Here is a 26,265-nt window from a genome sequence, read left to right as displayed (position 1 = left end):
ATATATAGATTTATTACTACAAATATCCCTGATACTCTTTATGAGCACAGAAGCAAATGCGTTAAAACAAAACACAGTTTAAATACACAAAAGTTGCACAATATGGATGAGCCCTAGGGGCCACCTAAACCATATACTAAAATAGTGGTATAAGAACCACTATGGGGAAAGTGAAGAGGCCTAGGGCCTGGGGAATCGCTGGAGCTGTTCGGGACTAACAGTGAAGAAGTCGGGAAAGGCCCGCGGGACTCGGGAGCAGTGCGGAAAGTGCACGCTTTACCAATGCAATGTCAATGGTGCGTAAAAAGTACAAAGTTAGTTAGGAAGGAACCTTCCGAGTGACCTAGAAAGCTGAAACTTGAGACACAGACACTAGAGGTGTGTACCAGTGTGGGGACACCGGCGGAGCTGAGTTACCTCACCCACAGGAAGCGGGTGCATAGGGTCGAAGTAGTGTCGGGTTTCGTCACGCAGGTCGATGGTGCTTGGAGCTGAAGATGCTGCAGGCGGCTCGATGTGAAGAGTTCCGGTGGATCCAAAGGTGGATCTGAAGAGGTGAAGACCTGAAACCAGAGGGGACAATGTTCAAAGTCACTAGCCAGTGACTACCGTGGAACCAGAGTGGAACCAGGCGATGTCGGGTGCAAACAGGCGTCAAGGTGTAGCTTCTCTCTGCAGCCACGTGGACACGAGGGGTCGAAGACGTCCAGGAGTCGGTCACGAGCTGTCCCACGCAGGCTTCTCGCTGTTGGCGGTGTCGGCGACTTGATAGAAGCAAACAGGCCTTGGCTAATGCAAGCCACGCAGGAATCGAAAAAGGCTTGTTACTCGGACCAGCAAGGTCAGAGCAGGTACTCCTTTTTACAGGAGCAAGGGCAAGTCTGGAGCAACCAGACCCGCAGTGAAAGTTGTAGGTTTCGTCGCCAAGATGGCCACTAGCCGTGTGGCAAGTGGACGGTTAGGCGCGTCGAGTGGCACGATGCAAAAGGGCCCCACGCAGATCGTGGAGATGCTGGGGGGCTGATCTTCGGTGCAAGGGCTGCTCGAGGTTGGGGCTTCTCAAACCCCAAAGCACAGCGTCGAGGGTGCCTCTGATGCTGCGCAGTCAGCGTTTCGGGGGTCTTCCAAGATGTCCGGTCCCACGTCTCTCGGTGCCTCCACGGGTCCCTTCTTTGCAGGGACTGTGGATCGGGCGGTGAGAAGTCTGGGAGTCTGGGTCTTGTCAGGCTCTGGGCTCGGGCTCCGGCGGGAGGCGGCGGCAAAGCAGACGTCGAGTTGCTGGTTGGTGCCTGTGTTCACAGGGTGGTCACTCCTTGGCCACAAGGGAGATTCTCTTCCGTCTTCTGTGCAGCAGAATGTCGAAGTCCAGTCTTCTTCTGTATTTCAAGTTGATTCAGGATGATCTGAAGTCTCAGGACACAGCTCCCACTCTTATTCGAATCTGGGGGGCCGGATCACCTACTAGGTCCCTCCTCTGGGTGGAACTAGGAAGGGGGGTGGTTACACCCCCTTTCCTTTGTCCAGTTTCGCGCCAGGACTGGGGCTGGAAAGCCCCAGCACTGGTTTGAACTGGCCTATGCACAGGGACACCTTGTGTGCCCCAGGCATGTCTGATTCTATTCAGCCCTGTCCTACCCAATACACAAAATCCTGTCTGGGGTGGTGCTAGCACCTCCCCAGGCAGGAAACCCTTTGTCCAAGCTGCCCTCGCTGGAAGGACTCCCAGCAGCAGGAGGTCAGACTTGTGTCTGTGGTGGCAGCATCCATTTTGAGATGCTAAGGCTCTGTTTAACTTTAACCGGGGTTCAGGCTAGGTACCTGTCGTGCCCCTCTAGAAGGGTGGAATGCTACCCCCGTCGCCAGAACTGGCGAGGGGGTAGTATTCCAATTCGTATGACACCTTACTCGACATGTTTTGATAAAGCCAAACCTAAGATCAATCAATCAATCAATCAGGTCATTTGTAGAGCGCACTACTCACCCGTAGGGTCTCAAGGCGCTGGGTTGGGGGGGGGGGGGTGCCGTTACTGCTCGAACAGCCAGGTCTTGAGCTTCTTCCTGAAGGAGAGGTGGTCTTGGGTCAGGCGTAGGTCGGTCGGGAGTGAGTTCCAGGTCTTGGCGGCCAGGTAGGAGAAGGACCTTCCTCCTGTTGTCGCTCTTCGGATGCGGGGGACGGCGGCGAGGGCGTGGCTGGTTGATCTGAGGAGGCGCTTGGGAGTGTAGAAGTTGATCCGGTTGTTGAGGTAGCTCGGGCCTTGGTCGTGTAGGGCTTTGTGTGCGTGGGTGAGGAGACGGAAGGTGATTCTCTTGTTGACCGGGAGCCAATGCAGATCTCTCAGGTGTCCGGAGATGTGGCTGCGTCGGGGGATGTCGAGGATGAGTCTGGCCGAGGCGTTCTGGATCCGCTGGAGTCTCTTCTGGAGCTTGGGCGAGGATTATAATGCACTTAAGAGTATATGGTATGGCAATATCATGAAACAGCTAAAGGACATGGTTCCGAAAGCTGCAGACAGGCTCAGCTCATGCCAGAGCACCATCTCACATATTTCCAAGCACTCTGCCTCCAGGATTGATGAGGCCTTCCATAGGAGTGACTGATAGGAACATATGTGTCCATTTTAGGTTAGGTATAGGCATACTACACCTAAGTAAGGGGTGGTTACACCGACTTACCCCAGCTGAGTGATCAGCCAGTTGTGTCAAAATATGGAGGCCAGGCCAGGGGTGGCATAATACATGCTGCAGCCCCTGGTAGGCCTTGGAAGCACCTATGCCCTGGGTACCTGGGTACACTGTTACAGGGGCCAATAAGGTGAGCCAATTCCAATTGGGTATGTACCTAAGGTACATGGAGTCCATTTTAAGGAGAGAGCAATTAGCCTGGGGCCCTGAATAGCAGGATCCCAGGCCAACTATGTCAAAAACCAGCTAAACACCAGGCAAAAAGTTTGGGGGTAACCATAGTCAGATATCCACCTTCCTACAAGCAGCATCACTTTTGTGCATGGGCCACTGTACTATGAATGCCTTACAACATGGAATTTTAAGGAACAAGGCAATTGATGCCTTATGCATATAATGACTCCTCAGCTCATTAAATGGCGCACCCACCGTGTTAGGCTCAATTTAAATGCTTACTTAAAACAAAAATTATTTTGTATTGTTATATGAGCCACCTCGTCGTCCTGATTCACTGTATATATTTTCACAAATTGCACCTCACGCTGCGTCCCAGCTGATCTCAATTGTCACTTGCGTCGCTACTCGTATGTCACAATCACATACCGAGCACCAAGTCCAATTTTGGGTTTGTTTTCTTGTACAGTGCTGCTACAACTGTTCTCTCACCTTTCTTTTTGAATACATGATGCTTGAAGCACATTTCCAAAATCTATTGGAGTCTCCTTATTTCTGTTCATGTAATGCTTTTACATATCAATGTAACTGTCTAAAAATAATACCAATTGGGTCTTTGTTCATAATTTACACATTACTTATGCATAGAATAGTGCACATCAACCAACATCATGTTTAAGTCATTACAAAATTAATGCATTTAAATATATTTCGGGGGGGGGGGGGCTAAATCTTCCAACCATAGACAGAGTGTCTGAAATAAGTGGTGAAAACACAACAAAAGCCTCATTTACAAGTAAATGGTCTTTTAAAGACCTGTTAAGTACTCGGGTGCGGCTGCAATTAGATGGTCGCCAGCCCGCAAAGCTGTGTCAGCCCGGGCTTACACACAGGGAGGCGGGGAGGGGGGGCTGAAGCCCCGTGAGACCAATGGGTGTTGCGCGCCTGCACACCGGTTATGATCATTGTTCGGGCTGCATTAGCGACACTGTGTGACACTGGTTCATGTAATGTAAATCAGGGCCGAACTATTGCATGTGCAAGCTGGGCGCACGCTCAGGGCACCGACCACTAGGGTTGTCGGTGCTGCATGCTTCCTACGCCTTTAGGTCCAAAGAAAAGTGTGTTTAAAAACTTTTTCTGAAGGCTGTTGACCCTGTCTGCTTTTAGGTGTTTTTTCCCTTTCATGAAGCTCCTTAATCTTGCGAACTCATGTTCCCTCCTAACTTCTCCCAGATGTTCAATACACAGACAATTAAAGAGAATGATTGCGAGGAGAAGCCACAATTGTATTCACCCGGGGCGCTTTATGAGCTATGGTCTGCTGCTCTATGCACCCTTTTTGGTGCTAGGTACAAATAAAATGCAGGCATTGGACTTTGTTTTAACCACGCCAATGTAATATTCTAACTGCTCAGTAGATGGCGCCATCTCATTACATCAGATATTTGTGAATGACTATTCAGGCTAAAAGCTCGCAATCTGTAGTCGGAAGTAATCACAACAAGGTCGCCGAAGCGTGATGGAGGAGCCCTCTTTATTGGAGAGCCTATGGGCGCTGGACGTCTACCGGCTCGTGCACCTCGCTGCAGTGTTCTGCCTGGCCTTCTTGCTCCTCAAGGCCATCCAGTTGCACCAGAGGAGGAAAGAGCTGGTTGGAGCTCTGCAGAGCTTCCCTGGCCCCCCCTGCCACTGGCTGTATGGACAAGTGCATGAGGTAAGTAGGGGCGTCAGTGTGGGGCGCGGGGAGCCGCAGCAGAAGTGCGGAGGGCGAGGCATGTTGCAGCCATGTAGAGCAGTAAAACAGCGCAGCGCGGGCCTGTGCGTCGAATGGAGGCAGGGACTGGGCACTGGGCAGTGGTCAGCGGTGCAGACCTGTCTCAGTGTGCACGAACTGGCGAGGGGTGGGTTGCTGGGCTTGGCATCGTAAGTGCGTCTTGGAATCGCGCCCCTGGGGCGTGGCTATGTCATTAAAGGCTTAGCTTCTTAAAAAGGTAATCTAAAATCCCGTGCTTTCCATAGCCTGCCACCTTTGGGTGCGTCTCTCTGATTTTTGTTTGTTATTGGTCCTCGGAGTCTCAATCACTTCCGGTCTAACATTCTCAGCACTTTCCTATGCTGATTGCCTATGTTAGACACTTATACCTTTCATCTACCCATATCTCTCTGAAATCTTCCATTTGCATATCACACTATGTATCATTCCTCCTTAGCGCTCTTTTGACACACTCATGCGTGCATTTACTTTCATCTCTTTAACTTCAACATCCACCCATACACACACCCATTCACCCGTAAACACTGCCTTTTCTTTAATTTTCTCCCGATCAATATTTTGACAACTGTGTACTACTTCACACATATTCACGTAGAATTACAATTACAATTGGCATATGTGACCATTGCTCTATGCGATCTGCAGAGAGGCCAGGAATTGAATGAACATGTATTCTGAGTACTATAAGACCCACTGGCAGTCTCTGTGAGAAACCCGCACTGTCTTCAGCTTCAGCTCCAGCTCCAGGACTTTCAAACAAGCATAAAAACCCGTCCACAACCTGTACTCACTCTGACACGTAGAAGCAACTCAGTTCACAGCACACATTGTACAAGAGTGATATGCTATATGCGAGAAAAAAAAACCAGCAACACAAAATCTTGGAAAAACAAACACTCTTAGAGAATGCAAGATTAAGTAAAACAAGCAAATGTAAACAGAGACTGCATTGCTGATATGAATTAGTCTAACTGTTTTTACAAAGCAAAACCAAAGGTGGTGATGGACGGAACGTTGACAATACAAGCACTCACCCCCAGTCAACTGATCTGGGTTTAATCCATCACCGTTCTTTAGCCCACTCTGCCTCATGGGAACAGTCCAGCCCGAACTGCCAAGCCATGCCTTCCCTGGACCGGAAACAAGCTTCCGAGGACCGGTTTCTGGCATTACAGCCGTCTTCAGTCCGGCTTGCTTGAATCAGCTGGGAAGCTTGATTCCGGTCCAGGGAAGACATGGCTTGGCAGTTCGGGCTGGACTGTTCCCATGAGGCACAGGGTCAGACTGATTTGCAAATGGCCATGTATGAACTGGGGTGGCGGAGTGAGCTAAAGAACGGTGATGGATTAAACCCAGATCAGTTGACTGGGGGTGAGTGTTTGTATTGTCAACGCTCCGTCCATCACCACCTTTGGTTTTTAGGTCTCGCGCCTGCGACGCATATGGCGAAGCCATATGCATCGCGCAGGCGCGATACTATAGCTGTGGAGTCTGCTTCCCAGGAGACAGAGACTGTCGCGCGCACGCTCTGGAAAGCGATCGGAGCCGGCCGCGCGCGCGCGTTCCCAATCTCCTGTCTCTCTGGTTCTCACTCCTGCTGGACGTCCCACAAACCCTCCCTCGCTCCCGCCGCTTTCCCTCCCTGCGCGATGCTCTTTTAACAGCCTGTGCTGCGAGAGACCGGCACACGCAGGCTGCTCTCCGGAGCTCCGCAGCTCCTGCCTCCGCCCCTGGTCCTGCCCTGCCCCGCAGCCCATGGATCACCCACCGCATGCAGAGGTGGCTGGCGGGCCCGTGCCGGAGTCACCACAGCCGGAGAGCAGGGGCTCTGGAGAGGTCCACGCCAACCACCGGGCCGAGCTGAGCGCTGGACAACTCCTCATGTGGATCGACACGGCCGCCTGCCTGACCGGTGAGAACTGCGCCCGCGGGGGGCGCTGCGCGCACTGTCCGCGGTGCTACCTGCTGCTGACCTACTCTCAAATGATATCCTGAGCCTCTGACCGGCATTTCTGACAATGCGCTGATACACCCCATACTAGCACTCAGTGATACATTTAATTATACAATGCCCGTTGGTATGCCACTTGTTTTCCATGGAGCCTGGTTCACGCCCCTCGCTCCTTGTTTTTTAAAGTTACGCACGGGCGCGCTCGTGCGTGCGGGCGTGCCTTTATATTGTTTATGAGTCTGGCCATTACAGCGTAGTTCCCGTAGTTGCTCCATTTGCTCAGGGATATAACGTGAGCAGATAAAGCTGTTCAAACGGCAACAACATCGCATCATAATGGCTAGTAAAATGTTTTATGCTTTTAGCATTCTATGGCAAGTAAAATGTTTTATGCTTTTAGCATTCTATGTGGAGATCCACTCTCGCCTCTTCAGGGTGGGAAGGAAGGGTTGGGGCTCGTTCACTTCTACATGGACAGACCTGGCAAACATCCTCGAAGCGGGTCTCAATCACGCAGGGGCAACTGCGGTTTGATTAATTGGCCCGCGTGATCAGGACTTCTGTGTCAGGCCCACAGTGTTGTCAACTGCAAGGAATCTGTGTGCTTTTTGACGGCCCTGAAATATGAGCTTTAGCTCCGTTGCGAGCATTCTAGTGAGGAATTTATCAGGCCATGGGGAAGCTGTTACAGGCACCATGTCGAGGCTGAAACAGTATTCTCTCATCATATTGTTCCTGTTTTATAGGCCAAAGATATGTTTATGGATCTTTATATGACTGATGTGCTGTACATCATGCACTGATATACTGCAGTGAACATCAATGAAGATGGAAGACCTTACAGGTTAAGAGGGATGACTGTTACTTCTTTACGGTGAAACCACCCAGAACAGGTTGGCTAATGAGCGATGAATAACTCTGATTACGACACACAATATTACTGCACTAGGTCTGAGAGTCGTAAACCAGGACGCTGCAAGCTTAAAGCGATTGCAGGTCGGAAACAAGGGAAACAATTACTAGAACGTATTTCACCAAAAAGTAAAATCAAATGTTTCCTGAAAACTGATCCAGCAACACATATCTCAAAACAGTAGCCAAATATTGCAGTTTGTTAATATTTACTCCAAGTCCTACGTTTAATTGGCATAATTAAATAAGTAGGGCAACTGAATCAGAAATAACCAGCATTCTATATGCATTCTGAAAAATAGATTTTACAATCTGGTTCAGTATCATTTAACCAAGACCCCACTAGTAGCACTATTGGAATAGATCAAAGATGCCACAGACAAGTTTCAAGTTTTGTGGCGAAGGAAATACTGCTTGTAAAACGTAAAGCGCACTTTTCACCATTGTGAAGAAAATCTCACAGCAAGGATTGTGATGTAACAGCACGACTAGAACTTCAGACCGAACTCGGTGAGATAGCTCAGTGAGTTCAGTGCTAGCTGATGGCGCCTGTCGATCCATCAGACGCAACTTGAATTCCTAGAGCCAGCTAAGCCTCTTCTCGCTCACGATGAGCTTAAACTGAGCACCATCGAGCAGGTGCCTCATAACACATCTTCTCTATAGCGGTTCGAATCGGTCGACATGTAACCAAGCACTATAAAGCCATGTATTATTATGTGTAGAGAAGTATTTATATTCTGTGCTAAAACAAAGAAACCATTTTTATTTTGCTTCTTGCTAAGGGCGCTAGCATGGGCGGGCAAAGCTAGGCTCGCATTTCACTTGTCTAAACACGGACTCATTTATTTGTATCCTTCTGTTTGTGTAGGGGATACTGCATAACCCATTGGCTTCTAGGCGATTGATAGAACAAGTCCGGGGCTGGGGTCGTGATTGCAAATCTTAACCTGCCGAGGCCTCGCAGTAGTGAAGGAGTTGTAGGTTCTGGAAAGCTTCAGTTAGGGCCCGAGGCCTCGGGGCGCTGTAGGGAGCTCAGGAACCAGCCCTGGAAGCCCAACAAGAGAAACAGAGTCGGGCCAGACAGTTTATTAAACATCAAGGGTTATTTTTTAATGAAGGTAAGTTAGGATGCTGGTTTATGTGATTGTTATATGTTTTTAAAGATGTTGCTAATTACGTTTTATGGAGATTTTTTTAATAAACGTATTACTACTGCAACCAGAAGCGACTAGAATAGATAGCAGGCACTACACGCCTTCAAGGCACACGTTTCTGAGCTGGCTAATCGGGCCCCCGAAGCGCAACTACTTCACTCATTCAGAGTGCACTGTGGGACAAAGTGATCCAGGAGGGAGCTTGTCAACTCACTCCTCACGTGTTTTTGATGGCTGAATGGGACCCTGCTACCTCTTGAGAGATAGTTCACCAAAGATAAGCATTTTGTGAGCGTTTCCCCTTATACACGCAAAGAGGTTAGTTTGTATCGTGCGTTTATGAAGCACTTCATACTGTTGTCTGTGCCTTCTTCACCCCCGCCCTCCCTCCATTTGTCTGTGATACCTACCGTTTGCAATAGGTCTCGCATTTACGCGAGTTTGCTCTGTTGGCATTGTAAATGGCAATGCCTTCTATTAATGTTTTGGTTTTTAAAACACAAATAAAAGGCATTGTCATTTACAATGCCAATAGCTTAAACTTGTTTTAATATAGCGCTAATGCGCTTTATTATAGCAAGCATTTGCAATGCAATAGGTCTCGCATTTGCGAGAGTTAAACATATTAGCATTGTAAATGACAATGCCTTTTATTTATGTTTTGAAAACCAACACATAAATAAAAGACATTGCCATTTACAATGCCAATAGCTCAAACTCTAACAACTGCGAGACCTATTGCATTGCAAATGCTTGTTCTAACTGTATTTACAGCCATTGCTCAGAATCTCAGTGTTTTGTGTGTCAAGTTAAGGACATTAACATAAAGTCTGATATGGACTCGTTTCAATGTGAGTTTTGAATTACTGCCATTAGACCTGGAGGCATCCAGCCCACTCAATACCCTGGTGGGTTGCTCTATAAATGTGAATAGTATAGGGTAAAATAACATAACTGTCAAAATCGCTTTCAGTGGGCAACAGAGCATACCGGGGCTACTGGACCCAACAGTGGTGTTTGAGACATTTTACTCCTGCGTCCAGGGGCCGGCCTACTATGGATCCTGAGCAACTGGGCCAAGTACCCCTTCTGCACTTGACTCTCAGTGATAGCTGTGGACGAGCAGTCAAAGGCTCCCTTGGAGGGTGGGGATGGGGGGTGTAATGTAGATACAGGTGAGATAACACAACTCATATTTGAAATTGCACACAGTACTAACAATACATCAGTGTTCAGTCAATTCTTACTTTTATATAATATTTTATTTCTAATTTTACACTCTAAATGAAAGTTATGAGCAACAGCACAATCCCCTTAAGGTTGGGGCTCCATTAGTTGCCAGGCAAATTGCTGTCCCACCAGCTTCCTTATAACATGGTGGGAGTTATTCCCCATTCATTGGTGTCTGTATCCAGGGAAACCCACTAATAGGCCTTACTCAAGTTCACCTTTGACTCTTTAGGAATTTGTCAACAGTGCCTATGATGCTGCAGTACTGCCAGCAGAGAGCCCCCACCCCCTCCCCAGGGCCCCACAGGCCCACTTCTATTCTTACCTGCTCAGGCGGTATGGAAGTGTTCAGCAGTGCAGTGAGTGCCCTCTCCGCAGGTGCTCACAAGTCCTGAACCTGTTCGGCCAAGTCAGGCTGTTTGCGGTACACGTGGCAGCACCTGGCAGGCACAGGCTCTCTCTCGCACAATTTGTGGCTTGTCCTAGCGATCGGAGCTGCTCCCGCTCTGCGAAGACAAGGTAAGCCACTCTTAGGGTAGGGGGATTCAATCTATCCGACAGGATCCCTTGTGGTCCTTGGGGAAATCAGTCAGGTGCAGGTCTTGGTGAGTGGGCTTTACCCGCCGGTCACAGTTGCAATCTTCAGCCCATGTAACAACCTGAGATTCTGGCAAGGTGCTGGTGCTCCAGGGCAGGTGATCTTGGTTTCCATGGGTGATGTCCCCTCGCCCAGCAGGGAAACGAGAAGGCCTTTGCCCCAAGTCCTGGTCACAGGCAGAAGTCTTGCAGAGCTTCTCCTTCTCACACAGCCCTTCTGGCTTCTTGGCAAATGAAAATGTATGCCTGTAAATTTTGTTACAGGCATAATTAGTAACAATTGCCATTAAGATGTATGACAAAAGGGCTCACAGCTTTCCAGGTTTGAAATCAAATTCATAATGGCTACAGTATTCCTCTTGAAAGATTGCAATTTGACTCCTTTATTCCTTCATAGTGCCATGTGGAGGAAGCAATGTGGAAATATCAATACCTCAACCACCTCCTAATCCTTCTCAGACATATCCATATAGAAGTAGTATAATAAAGTAGACAGTAATTTCTATACCCACTGTTTGCAGAAGGAAGCTCTGCAGCTAGGCACACATGGAGAAAAATAAACAACATAGTAGATAATTAACCAGAATAGAACTGCAATGCATACCTTTGAAGAGAATTCACTGCAACACCGCATCTGCAGCATTCTTATCTCATGTTTGAAATAAATTTCTTTGGTAAAGAGTGATAAAGAGCATGAAATATTTCCTGCAGAACAAAATGAAAACGGAAGACATTCAGAAGTTAAAAAGTTGAAGGTAGCGGGGAGGAGCCAAGCTGGCGACCGAGATGGCTGCATAGACGCTCGGCTCCGTGAGCCTTCTCACCCCGCGCATACATCCTGGCAACTATCCTGAGCCATAACGGCATATTTAAGTAGGCGAAGGACAACTTTCACTGACCGTTTGCTCCTGAGGCTTCTACGTGCGGCAGACCCGTGGAAATGTCCCCGACTGTTTTGCGGCCTTCACGGAGCTGGGACCGGGGTGTCGAGTGAGGAGAGTAGCCGGCCACGACTGCGACAACAGCGGCCTCTGGTGGGGGTGAGGAGTCGGCCGGAGGGCACCGGAGATCTGATGGGCCGCTGGAGACAGCGCCGACCCAGTCCATCTAGTGGAGTGCCTTGTGGGATGTGCGGTGAAGCAGGGTCGAGGAGAGTGCATGATACTTGGCCCCCTTTCCAGTGTTGTGTCCGGGCATGACTAATGACTTATCCCGGAATCGGCGGGCGGCTCCCAGAGAGCGGCGGAGATTTTGTTTAGCCTTTTGGTGACCCTTCGCTGGGGAGCCTGTCTTGACTTTCGGGGTCCTCGTGGTGACTCCTGTTGCGCCCTGGTGTGGGGCCCGGTCCCGAGATGAGGTGGAGAAGGACGAGGTCGGATCAGCTAAGATGGCGGACGGCACCCTCTTAAGCAGACCACATCCAGGCAGGGCATCTGCTGTGCGGGAGAGTCCTGGGGTCTGGCGACATGAGACAGAGCCCACGTCTAGAGATATCCTGGCTGCGCTAACAACCCTGCATACGACCCTGATCCGGGACGCCCGGAATCTGGGAAGAAGGATGGCCGCCATTGTTGTCCCACCTTTTCACACGGGCATAGTTCGATCTCAAGGAAGCGCCGATGTGCCCGCCTCTGCGTCAGTGATGAGTGCTCCGGCTACGCCTATGTTTGTGGAGACGCTGGAAGACCCGGTTCATGAGATCGCTTTGGACAGATCTGTTGTAAATGTGAGTGACGAGTCGGGGCACTTATCTACTCGGCAGCTGGGGAAACAACGTCGATCTATGGTCTGGGCTGCCCCGGCGGCGTTTCAGCGCTTACCGGATGGTGTGACTCTCTTTCCCTGGCTGGTGAGACTGTGTCCGGACTGGAGGATGTTTTCGGGGTCGATACTGGCACAGACGGATTTCCGCCATACATACTCGGCTGGGTTTTGGTGGCTGAAGTCCCATGGAATAACAACGCTGCCCAGTTTGCCCGGATCAATTGGACCCTCCACGCTGCTCTGTATGCCGATTGATAAGTGGACGTATGTTGGTACTACTGATAGGAAAGGCCAGGGGTGAGGCCGTCTAGGACATAGTGGAACTTATTGTTGGCTGACTGTGATTTGGGGGACACTCAGCGGGGATGTTATTGATTGTGCTATCAGCGATTAATGTTTTCCATGGCTATTCTGATTTTGCTTTTAGGATGTTTACTGTGCGCGGTGGTGGGGGGGGGGCGGGTGGCCAGATCGATGGCCCTTCCCCACATTTTTCCTCTTTTTCTTCTTCTTCTCTTTTTCTATATTTCGGGTCTCCTATTTAGGGCGACAGGCACGCTGCTGGGGGGGGATAGGCCGTAGCCTTCTGCAGGGGTGGGGGATGGGGTTTGTTAATTTGTCCTTTTTTTGTTTCTATGGCCCTTTGTCTTTCTTCCTTTTTGGTGTCGTCGTTTTTCATGTTTCCTACAATATGTTTCGTCTTGAGGGGTGGGGTGCGGCTTTGCTATGTAACGTGTTTGTTTTTACATTTATCCTGACTCGTGTGCCTTACCCCCAATACTTCAAACGTATTTGCACTATCTCCGGATTTCCTGCTTCGTACTTGCTATTGTAGGACCATGTATGACCGTATGGCATTGATTCTGAGTTTTTCTTTATTGTAAAATGAACCTTCTCACATCCTGAATCCTGAATAGTACGCTTGCATACAAATTATATCCTGGACACTTATTAGACCCTGATTTTCGGGCTATTGTATTTTTCTACATTGATTTGCTGTAATTACGACTTGCTAGCGGCCGGCCGGGATGGTTGTAGGCCCATACTTGTATTTACCTGAAGTGACAATAAAGGTTCTCAAAAAAAAATAAAAAAAGTTGAAGGTAGGCCCAATTTGCACTTGCAGCTCTGCCACCTGTTGTCCAATTCCTTTTACGACACCGGAACTAAAGCCATCCCACCATTTTTCCACAGAGCATAACAACGTCACGCTGAAAATGTGCAATAAGGTTTTAATGCCAAGTTGACATGGCAGTTTAAAACTGCATACAGGCTGTAATGGCAGGCCGCCTGGAACATGTTTTTGAGTACTACTTAAGTGCAAGGCACACTAAGTGCTACTGGCTCACAGGCAGCATTTAATTTACAGGCCCTGGGTATATGGTATACCACTCTACAAGGGACTTATGCGTAGTTAAGTATGGCAGTCAGGTGTAGGCCAATCAAACAATGTTTAGGGGAGTGAGCACAAGCACTTTAGCACTGATTAGCAGTGGTAAAGTGCACAGAGTCCTAAGGCCAACAAAAACAAATGAAGTAAAAAGTGGAGGGAAAATGTTTAGGGGTGAACCTCCTGCCGAGAGTGCCAGGTCCAACAACAGGCCTATGTCATGTGACAGACACATGATCCGTATTTACCTATGATAAAAAAACAGCACTGTCGACCAAGACAGCAGTACAGTTGGGCACTTGGGGCAGGGGTACACGTCTTTAACTGTGCCAAGGACTATTCAGTCCCAACAATAACATACAATGGATATTCAAGGTGACAGGAGGTGGCTTTAGAACAGTGGTTAATTTATTAAAACTTAGATGCCAGAGCCGAAGGTATTTCGCAGGAGTCCACTGTAGCTCGCACCACCCACAGCTCCTGTCACTGCGGCTGAATGGCAGTCCATTCTCTTTCTACCCTCCGCACTCTGACAAGTGTGATATTTTGTATTAGTCTAGGTTAGCTCGATCAGTAAGGATTGCCTGGATGTGCTTGTTCTATCATATCATATTTTAAAAAGAATATTGATATGTTTAATGTACTCTGCTAAAAAAATAAGGTAGGCAGCACCACCATGTGGTAGGCTCTGATTAATAAGTGCAGGGGTTTAGATATAGGTGCCAAGCTTCTAGACTATGAGTAAACTGTTGAAATTACTGCAGCATTAAGAAGTGTGTCAGTGATGTGAACATGAATTTTCATGACAAAGAAATCAAGTACAGTATATAAGATTCTTTCCCAGTGCAGAGAACGCCCCACCCCTCATCATTAATCAGAGATTTGAAAAGTCTGGGTCAAGTTGTCACCTCTTTAAAAAGATATATGCCAGAATTTCGATAACAAAAGTATTGTCTGACATAAATATTGTGGCTTAAATAAATTGTACAAAAACACTGCTCCATTGGGTGTAGATTTTCCACTGTTAACACTGTAGTGATATTTTTGTAAATTATATTTAGAACACTATGTTTTTGGACACTATATTTTTTCAGGCAATATTTAGACCACAATATTCTGGTACCATATCCTCTTCAAATGCCTTAAATACAGTAATTAACAGCTGAAGGGTGACTAGTTGACTCTTGCAAAGATTTGGGTGCAGCATTGCGACTCGTGCAGCTAGAAATAACATTTGTCTGTTGAAAATCAGAGAATTCTGCAGCCAACGTTGGACTATGTGTGTTTCCAGGTGGCTGTTTGTATTATGCATGCTTATAAACCAGTGCACGAGGAGAGTATGTTGTTGTTATAAGGAAGTATGCACATAAAGTAGACCAGGTTTTTAAATGGAAGGGGATTCCACAGAAGCTTGGACCAGTTGACTGCCATATGGAGTAAGCCTAAGTGTGATTGCTCCTTACTGTGGTTGAACCATATTAGTCAAGTCAAGTACCGATTTATTCGATTGCTATTTCATACAATCATAAAAGCACATGTAAGGACATATGTATAGTTAAAAAGACGAGTAACTTCATATATGTACATTGCCAGTTCAACAGATTATACACGAAGTTAAAAATCATTAAAAACTAGATAAAATGTTAAAACAAACAGCAATAAGAAACCGGGGTCATAAAGTGCTTAAATTCATCAGTGCTACACAAGTACCTTTTGCTACCATGTGACCCTTAGACTTGAATTACCATCCTTTTCCTGAGGTTAATTACGTGCTTTTAAAACATTGCTATCTTCCAGGTAATATGTACATTATCTAAGAACTGCAAAGCAATAAAAGCTGGCCTACATTGCCTAATCCCAAATCATTTTAGAATGGGAAGAATCCACACATTTCTCAGTTCTCTGTAGAATTTGCAGAACAGTAACACATGTATGGTGGATTGCTCTGAAAGATTATCACATGTACACAATTGCAATTGTCTGTTCCAGTCATTAATTGTTGGTAGACTCACAATTCTATGGAAGATTCCCAGTCTGAATCTGGTTAATAGAAAACGATCATAAACCCCAGGAACAACTTTCAAATATGGTTGAATGTTAAAAGTGATTAAAATCAGTTGAATCTGCTGAACACTGGGTTTTAAAATCTCAGACGGCAGTCTTATGGCTTCCAGATGTTGGAGACCCTCCTTTTTTAGGTCCTTTCTCCCGACCTTAAGTAACCTACTAGAGTCGGAAAAATACTCGGGATGTCCGAAATCCTCCATAAAATTTCAGACATATCTTAGCCAGGGGATCTTTAAGGCCCCTTCCAGCTTTAGGCTATCCAGCAGTATGTCTCAATTTAACTAGGCCTCTATTGTTGTCCACATACTATGCCACAAAAGAATAGGCTCAAGTTTAATAAGATGTGATATGTGAGGCAAGCCCAGTTCCCGTGACAGACATCCAAGGAAGTGCTGGATGGGATAAAATATATCTCAGGAACGTATTTTCTACTATTTGCATCGCGTAGGAGTTAGCAAGGCCCCATATATCCCTGCTCCATACATTGCCGTGGAGATACTTTTAGCTTTATGTATCTTAATAAGCTCCACAGGCGGTCTCCTACCTAATTAAATAATACTAAAGAGTGCTCCCAAATATAATTTAAGGTCTAGAGGAGGGAGAAAAAAAAAAACCAACAATAAAGTACAAATACCTTTATTCTAACCTGTATGATTCTGTACAGTGAGTAAATCACAAGATATTACGCAGTGGACGCTAAATGTAGGAAAACGTTTTTATTTTATTTAGTCATATTCTTCTTTACTTTTCCATTTTACTTTTTTGTTTTTTTCATATTTTATACATATATTCTTGTGTAAACAGATTTAATCAACATTTCATAAAGAATCCCATATCATAAATATAAAAACATCTCTCTCATTCCATCATGCATACTACTACAATCGCTACCTGGACTATTAACAGAACTAAGACTATTAAGTACAACAAAAATTCAACACAAAGACATCAAATAAAAAGAACTGCTGAGGGTCCCCTATAAATATATACAGCATCAAATTTTACATTTTCTTTTCACTTTGTTGTTTTTACATTATCTGATCATTTTCTTTTTCTTTTTACATTCTTTTTGGCTTTGTATGTAGGGGTCTCAGATGCGTACGGCCTACGTACGTTTCGGTGATTTAAGATGTTTTTATTCACCTTCCTCAGGGCCAACAAAAGACTAAACAGACAATACACTTGTATTCACTCAGATTAAAACCTGGGGGTTCTTTGGTATCTAGAAAAAAGACACATTAAGTTCAAAATTAATAACAATCCTGCTGTGTGCGTCCCCTGCAAAGCATTTATTAAATTAAAAAAATTAAAAAACTGTTTTTGTGCCATAGTGTTGTAGCTAAACGGCAGAGAAAGAAAAGAGAAGAATCATTCACTCTAATTTGATTGATAACTGGTCGCAACGGTCCAGCCCTACTTTTGCAAAGTAAATAAGGTAGAGTATTATCTATTAGAATATTAACTACTAACAGAGATTCAGATGCTCCCCCAAAGATACATTGAGTCTTAACTAAATCTTGCAGATTGTCTTTGCTGGACCCCTCCAGTCGGAGCAACTTAGAACCACGAAGTATTGAAAATTCCTTAGAATTCCTTCTAGAGCTCTATCCTTCTATCTATGGATGACTACGTCACACTTCTAAGTAGGTAACATCTATGCATGACCCACTAGTTTCTTCCCTCTCGGCAATTCTAAAATCTTGTCATTGCTTTCTACCTACAGGTAGCAGACTACACTGAATATCATATCTGGGAAGCGTATAAAAAGATTGTAGAAATATCCATCCCTGTAGTCTCATAAAGGTACTCTTTAAGCTCGCAGATATTTTCTGTGCCCCCATAATGAACCCAAACCAACCCAACTATAAATGACACAAAGCTATAGCATGGGTGCAGTTTCTCTTACGACTAGATCTGTTCTCTGTTTCTCATCTGGTGGAGGCTCAAATTGAAACACTTTTCTATACATCCTCTTCATATATACCTACTAAATATTCTGGCTGTCTTCTACCCCATCACTTGCTGTTTCTAAAATAGAGTAGCACGGGCATCACAGGTTTAGCCTAGCTACAACCCTATGGCACAAAAACAGTTTTTGATTTTTTTGAATTTAATAAATGCTTTGCAGGGGCCGCACACAGCAGGATTGTAATTAATTTTGAACTTAATGTGTCTTTTTTCTAGATACCAAAGAACCCCCAGGTTTTAATCTGAGTGAATACAAGTGTATTGTCTGTTTAGTCTTTTGTTGGCCCTGAGGAAGGTGAATAAAAATATCTTAAATCACTGAAACGTAAGTAGGCCGTACGCATCTGAGACCCCTACATAAAAAGCCAAAAAGAATGTAAAAAGAAAAAAAGAAAAAAGAAAATGATCAGAAAATGTAAAAACAACAAGTGAAATGAAAATGTAAAATTTGATGCTGTATATATTTATAGGGGACCCTCAGCAGTTCTTTTTGTTTGATGTCTTTGTGTTGAATTTTTGTTGTACTTAATAGTCTTAGTTCTGTTAATAGTCCAGGTAGCGATTGTAGTAGTATGCATGATGGAATGAGAGAGATGTTTTTATATTTATGATATGGGGTTCTTTATGAAATGTTGATTAAATCTGTTTACACAAGAATATATGTATAAAATATGAAAAAAACAAAAAAGTAAAATGGAAAAGTAAAGAAGAATATGACTAAATAAAATAAAAACTTTTTCCTACATTTAGCGTCCACTGCGTAATATCTTGTGATTTACTCACTGTACAGAATCATACAGGTTAGAATAGAGGTATTTGTACTTTATTGTTGGTCTCCTACCTAATTTCCTTGAGAAATGTACAAGGGCAGTAGTGGTTCTTGCAAAAGCAAGTTTTTTTGCTGATACAGCTTGAGTCCATAATTTTTTTTCGTCAAAGAGTATTCCTAGATATGAGAATCTCTTTGTGGGCTCAATCTTTCGTCCATCCACGAATATGTCCTTGCACCTTTGACTACCACGCCCACACTTCATAACGAAGGTCTTGGAGATATTGACCCTAAGACCAAGACCTTTCATAAAGTTGGGGAAATTGTCAAGCACCCTCCGTAAGCCTACTTGGGTTCGGGACATTAAAACCGCATCATCCGCGTAAAGGAGGGAGGGAATAGGACATCTGGCTAACTGGGGGAAATCATTGCTATTCTTGATTAGTGCTTTTTCTAGACCATTAATGCATAAGTTAAAAAGAAAGGGGGCCAGAACGCAACCTTGTCTGACCCCCTTCTTGATGGGGAATGGGGCAGTAAGTTCTCCTCTCAGACTAAATCAAATTCGGCCTTCAGCATTATTATATAGGCACCTGAGAAAAAGAATTTATAGAGCGTCCACCCCCATCGCCTCCAGAATTTCCTAGAGCTTCTCATGTTGCACCGAATCAAATGTAGCGGTGAGATCTACAAAGGCTAAAAACAACCTGCCCTCTTTCACCCGTGTATATTTCCCTCTTAGGATGGCTAGATTTAGGCTCCGCTCAATTGCTCCCAGGCCCTCCCGAAAACCATATTGGATATCGGAAAGGACTTTGTTTTCCTCTTGCCAAGTCTGTAATCGTTCTAAAATAATTCGACCCACGACTTTGACAAGGAAATCCAAAAGTGAGAGGGGCCTATAACAACCAGGGTCCTGGTGATTACCTTTTTTTAAAATGGGCACCACCACTGATTCAGTCCAGATAGCAAAAAGTGAGCCGAATAACAGACATTAATTACTTGGGTGACGATAGGGCCCCATAAAATTAGCTTTAAACAAATATACTGGGACCCTGTCTGGGCCGGGTGCTTTACCCCCAAGGCTTGCAGTGATTTCTCGGTTTACTTCATCCAGAGAAAACTCAAGATTACAATGTTGAATATTGGGGTCCAATGAGGTTTGCTCAGTTGCGGCTTCAGAATTATCAGCAGATTCATAGACCCTAGGTAAATGGTCAACCCAAAGATCCTCACTGATAACGATTTCCATGGACGGGCCATCTCTTGGATTCAGAAAAGGTGCTTTAACAGCTTTCCAAAAAGCCGAGCTGTCTCCCAGTGACAAGGCTTTATGCAAAGCTTCCCATGCTTCATTACGTAGTTCAATTTTTCGCTTCTTAAGGGCTAATCTATAATCAACTCTTGCCTGTCTCACGTCGTTAGGATTTCTAGGGGTCTCGTGTAGTATTTTTTTTAAAGTTCTTATAAGCTTGAGTACTATACATATATCAAACCAACCCTGGGTTTTCCTTCTATTTGTGTTTTTGTATGTATAATGCCTCCCTCACTGCTTCTGAGATTAGCTGAAAGGAGGTCAAAATGTTAGCTGGAACGGCTAAGTCACTTAAACATGTCTCTACATCTATTTTACATTTCTGTATCACTTTTTTTGTAACCAAAAAAAGAATCAACTAGTGGCCAGCGCAAGGTATACCCCATTTGTCTTATCCAGTGTAATATTAGATAATGCCTGGTCGATATTATCATTCCCCACCTTTTTTATCTACTGACAGTGATATGGAATAACATAATCGAAAAAGGTCACTAAGTGAAATATCTCCAACAAAGAAACCACATCATTTAGAAGCATGATTATTTGTCAGAAGTACATAGTCTATAGTACTGTATAAGCCTCTTCCATTGAAGGTATAACCCATAGGGGCAGGTCGCTCACAGATTTAATGCGCAAAGCCTAAATCTAAAGTAAATATAATTTCATTAAACAAGTCCCCCAACACAGAGTGACAAAAATGGGTATTGCTAGTGCCCTCTTCATATATAAAACCACACTTCTTTCCATCAACATGAGAGCATAATGAACAATTAAAATCCCCTAGCATAATTACCATTGTATCTTTTATGCTTTTGCTGCATATGGTCCTCACATCCAAAGTCAACTTTGTTACTATCAATCCCAAATCTCCAGTGGGAATATTATTATGAAGATTAACCATTAACATGCGTTGCCTTTTATCAAAATCCTCTGTAATTAATTGATAATAGGTCTCCTCAAGATGATTCTCTATCTTTTATTATATTTAATGTGTTTGAAATGTAAGTACATAGGCCACCCTTTGCCCTTCTACTCAAACCCTCCACTGCCGGAGTGTGGAGAGTTTTAAAACCATTGATGTGGATTGGATCTTTCAGCCAGGTTTCTTGAAGGGATAAGATATCATAGAGTTTAATGAATTCACACCAAATGGGATTACTTATTTTAGATCGTAGGCCTGCAATATTCCACAATGCAAAGTTTTTGTTGTAGTTTTTTTATCTTTTTTTATTGCATTTAAAAAATAATCCACTACAATACCACCATGCAAGCTATCCTTGCTCATTATTACCCACCCAGCAAGAAAAACAAAACAAATTATAGCAAACAAAAGCAAAAATAATAACATTAATCAATTATGATTGTTCAGACAACTTGGGAGATATAGGTACTTTGCTGTCTCTGCAGAGACGCTGCATCTTCATTGTGCCAGCTGATTTGACTATGTCACATCCAACCCACTTCGCCCTGTGCGTCCACCAGTACCTTTTGGTGTAAAAGTTGTCGCAATGGCTCCCATATGTCCTTTGGCCTTCATGTTGTCGGCAGTTCCTCTGCATATAATTCCAGATTATCCTTGCAATAAACAAGATCCTTAATCCAGTGCTCAATTTTCGGTGATTGTTTACCTCCCCATGTTATGGCCACCCTGCGTTTAGCCATCAACAAAGCCAAACGTATGAATCAACCTTTTGCCCCTTTTACATGTGGAACACAACACAATAGGCATACTAAGGGTGTGCAGTGTATCTCCAACCCCGACATTTCTGGTATATCCCGCACCACAGCGCTCCAATAGCATGCCACCTTTCTACATTCCCACGCAAGGTGTAGGAAATCTGCTTCAAGTTGACCGTATCTCCCACACCTGCTAGAGTCGCGCAGCCCATAGCGGTGTTACCGTACTGGTGTATAGTGTACCTGGTGTATATACTTGAAATGTATAATACATACATTTCCATTCAGAGTAAATTTACCCGTCTGGCCACATATATGTTCCCAATCTGACATGGATATCTGGGAGGTCAGTTTGTCATTCCATCTCTCCAGGCTTCTGTCTGGGCCATCAAGTCTCTCGTCTCGAATTGCCTTTTATAGTTTAGTAATCAGTTTTTTATTAGTGGGGGTGGTTAACACCAGTTGTAAAGATTGTAGTGTGGGGGGTTCGAAGAGGTAGGTACCATAGTGTGATCTGATTGCATGTCTAAGTCTGTGAAACGCAAATCGAAACAACAGCGTAGGGTTGCTGATGTATTGCAGGGTTTCTGTGGGTGAAACGTTCCTTCTGGATACAGATCTTGCATCATCTGTATGCCTGCCTCTTTTAATAGACGCATCGCCCCTGACTCATGAGTCAGGGGCGATGTGCAGCATGGTGCTCCAGGTGCATTGCTGGGGCATAGGTGGGACGTTTGTTGGCCAATTTCCCTATCGCCTGCCACGCAGCTACCGTGGTATCTATTGTATTTATGTCTGTTTTCGGGACTCTACGCTTCGTATGAGTGAGCATACTGTGTAGAGGGATGAGGGAGGCATCCCCATCCTCCACCGCAACATGTGGGGTGTATGCGTGTGGCCTAACCCAGAAATATGCATATTGTGCTTGTGCACTCCAATAATAAACATGCAGGTCCGGTGAACTGAATCCCCCCTTATCGTAGTCTTGTGTAAGAACATTCCAGCTTACTCTGGCCTGCTTGCCCCCCCCCCAGACCAGCTGGAGCAGAGTAGTATGTAGAGTATAAAAAAAAATCTTTGTCAAAGTGAGCGGGATATGAAATAACAAATACAGAAAGCACGGCAGTACCACCATTTTTGTGAGTGCAATGTGGTCTGCAAGGGACAATGGCATAGCTATCCATTTTTCGACTTGCCGATCTAAAGTGCTGCAAGCCCGCCCATAGTTTTCACGTATAACCACGTCTGGGTCACGGTGGATCCCGACCCCAAGGTATTTGACCGGGTCCGCAGTCCAGACCAGCAGATATTCCATAGCTGACTGGATCATAGATTCTGTCAGAGGAATAATGATGGACTTATCCCAATTTACAGCTAACCCAGACATCAAACCAAATCTGACATATTCTCGCAACAGCTGCGACAAATAGCGAGAGGGTTCCCGGACAAATAGCACCACGTCATCTGCATATAAAGATATGGCAACTGGGCGATAGTTAGAGTTTAAAACTGTTTCCCTATGCCTTTTCCGTATCACACATGTCAGGGGATCGATTGCAATAGCAACTAGCAGTGGTGACAGAGGGCAGCCATGTCGGGTGCCACGCTCGATGGAGAATGGTTCCGACGTCAGTCGTCCCTCCCGTATTCGTGCCGAATGGGTTGGCATACAATAACATAATCCACTTCGCGAAGATTGGCAGAAATCCCATGTGCGGTAAGATATAAAACATATACTTCCACTCGATAGAATCAAAGGCTTTAGCCGTGTCCAGCATTACCGCTGCCGCGGATAAGCTTGGTTCCAGAAGGAGGAGCATTGGAAATATAGTCCTCAAGTTGTGCGTTGTGGAACGCTCAGGGATAAAACACGATTGGTCCGGCTAGACCAGGCACGGCATCAGGGGCTGGAGTTTAATAGCAAGGATTTTGGCTTGAATTTTCGCATCTATATTAATCGATAATAATGGCCTGTACGAGTCACATAGGTCAGGGGGCTTATCCTTTTTAAGCAGCTTTATAATCAATGCCTGACGAAGTCTTGGGGGCAAAACTCCAGCTTCGTGCATTTCAGCAAACACCTCTAGCAGATAGGGAGTAAGTAAATCTGCATAGGTTTTATAGAATTCAATGGTGAGGCCATCCGGCCCAGGCGCTTTTGCGTTCGGTAGGGCATTGATCGCTGCTTTTATATCCTCCGCTTCTATTGGCTGACTCAAATATTCCCTGTGAACATCAGAAAACCAAGCACATGCTACATGATCCTACATTTCAGGATATACAGCTCCATCCCTGGAAGTTTAGAGGTTAGCATAAAATTCATGGAATTGATCAGTTATTTACAGCAGGGTATAATGTTTTCCCCCTTGAGAGTCTGTTATCTTATCTTTGTGCTGTTGTTCTGCACGGTTTCTAATTTTATTTGCTAGGTTGCGGCCCGCCCTATCCCCCTCTCCATATTTACGTGCCACATGTCTGGGCGAAATATAACGTATCTCGACTCTGCAAGAGTGTCATATTCCAAAATTTAATCGCGTATGTGGGATAAGGTGTCGGCTGTTGCGGCATCAGTGTAGTTGCGTTCTAAGGTCTGAAGCGAGGTCTATATTTTGGCAAGTTGGGCCCTAAGGTCCTTCAGTATACCAGCAGTTGTATTTATGCACACTCCCCGAATCGTTACCTTAAAGGCCTCCCATAATGTAGAAGCACTGTCCACTGTGCCGTTATTGAGTTCAAAATAGTTTTCAATGGCCGTGCAAACAGCAGCGTCGTATATGGGGTCTAATAATGCCTCTGATCGCAACCTCCACGTGAAAGGGCGATGTATTGCCGTTGGGATTATGATATCCAACATTACAGGGTTATGATCGGACAAGGTGCGTGGGAGGTTAGCAACCGCTGTCACCCAATCGACTACGTCCCCACCAAGAAGCCAATAATCTAGCCTCAACCAGCTATATAATATGGCTTTATGAACACTTTGAGCCACTCGTGGGGTGCGATTGGTCTGTGGGTTAGATTTATCTAAGTTAGGGTCCAAATATGTGTTGAGGTCTCCCGCCCCCATATAATGGTAGTCTTGGGCCATTGTCATAACTTAGTATACATCCTCAGATACACGCTGGCTCGTCTGCAATAGGGTCATAGATGTTTACTATAGTGATGATTGAGTACCCCAATTTACCTTGCACCATTGCACAATGCCCCTCTTCTTCTATATATGTACGCAATGGTGTAAACGCAACTCCTCTTCTGACCAAAATAAGTACCCCTCTAGCATAGGAGGAGTATGAGGAGGCCAACCCAAACCCGGCCCATTTAAGTGTAATATTACGTTCCGTATATGTGGTCAGATGCGTTTCCTGTAATAATGCAATATGCGTGCCATGGCGGTTCAAATAAGTAAACACTTGACAATTTTTTTTCAGGGAGTTCAGCCCTCTAACGTTCCATGTTAACAACCTGTAGATCTCATCCCTGACCTTTTCTATCATCTTTCAACTGATATGGAACATTTATTCGACAGATAACAAATTTTGCAGCAGAAGTACGCAATCCAGTCCTACACTAACCACAATCCTCCAGTGCAGTCATTGATAATACGTTAATAAAAGAAAAAAGAAACACAATCAAAATCAACCCATCTACCCACTCCAACCTCCTAATTAGGTCGAGAGTGGTGTCCCCTCCTCCCTCCCTACCATTTACGCGATCCTCCCGGAGAAGCACTATCCAATAGGGGAGGGGGGGGAGGAAAGGCGACAAACACCCACCTTGCGGCAGGATGGCAAGGCTGCGTCATCTGGTCGCACAGCCACACCACATTAGCATGAACAAGAACCACACCGGGAACCCCCGGCATTCAACAACATTATAACATTACTTAGTACACAGCAATACTATACCGGCATCATAGTTTAATCTGTGCTAAAAATATCTCAATAAACAGCCATAGTGGACACCAGCCCCATATTTTAAAAGTAACATCAGTTATTGATCCGCATCCTCTAGATCCAGCGATCGCGACAGACTTTTGGAGCCACCCTGGTGAGGTCTATTCGGGCAGATGTGTTTCTTGAACTTCAAAGCTGACTTAGAGTCCGTAAAGAAGTGTGATTGTCCGTCATGCGTTATTCCTAATTTAGCAGGGTATAGCATTGCATATGGAACAGATGCAGACTGCAGTATCTCTTTCGCTGGCACAAATTCTCTGCGGTCCGCCTGCACCGCCGGAGTGTAATCTGGAAAAAAATGACAAGTTATTTCCTTTGTGGTTAATGGAACTCTTGGCTTTGGCCTCACGTAGTATAGCATCTCTGTCCGCATAGTTTAGAAGGCGTGTACTGAACGGGCGCGGTGCGCTCCCAGGTTGGGCCGGGGACCAAGAGACCTGTGCCCCCTCTCTACTATCATGACCGTGGACAACACTGGACCGAACAGTTTGCGCAATAGGTTGACAATGAAAGGCTCCATTTTCAATATTGCTGTTGATTCCGGCAGGCCAATTATACAAAGGTTGTTCCGGCTGGAACGCGCTTCTAAGTCTTCATTCTTCACTTTTGTCACTTCAAGCACTTTCTCCATATGCAGTATCTGTGACCGTGATTCAGCCTGAGAATCTTGTGTGTCCGAAAGCCTGTTCTCAAGAACATTGAGTCTTGTTTTGTGTGTATCTACCTTTTTCTTTACCGCATGTAAGCTGGATGTGAGCGCATCGATCTTACTGTCAATGGTTTTCAAGCCTGAACGTAACTCCAGTAGTATGGATCTTATGTCGTCCTCCGGACCTTCCGCTGTGTCTGATGTACCCTGTGTCGCAGCAGGCTCTGTCATAA

The 26,265-nt window shown here is 45.2% G+C and overlaps 1 protein-coding gene across 1 annotated transcript in view; it reads left to right on the top strand.

Moving 5' to 3' along the window:
- Positions 1 to 4,329: 4,329 nt before the first annotated feature.
- Positions 4,330 to 26,265, top strand: part of LOC144800127 (cytochrome P450 4B1-like) — a 417,525-nt gene continuing 395,589 nt past the window's right edge. The window contains exon 1 of the mRNA XM_078671655.1: positions 4,330 to 4,573. Coding sequence (XP_078527781.1) covers positions 4,379 to 4,573 — 195 coding nt within the window. The 5' untranslated portion in view covers positions 4,330 to 4,378. The remainder of the gene's footprint in view (positions 4,574 to 26,265) is intronic.

The sequence above is a fragment of the Lissotriton helveticus genome, chromosome 1_2, assembly GCF_964261635.1.
Source record: "Lissotriton helveticus chromosome 1_2, aLisHel1.1, whole genome shotgun sequence".
In the NCBI taxonomy this organism is placed as follows: Eukaryota; Metazoa; Chordata; class Amphibia; order Caudata; family Salamandridae; genus Lissotriton; species Lissotriton helveticus.
The sequence above is the reverse complement of the archived record's forward strand: the minus strand, read 5'-3'. Positions and strand labels throughout refer to the sequence as shown.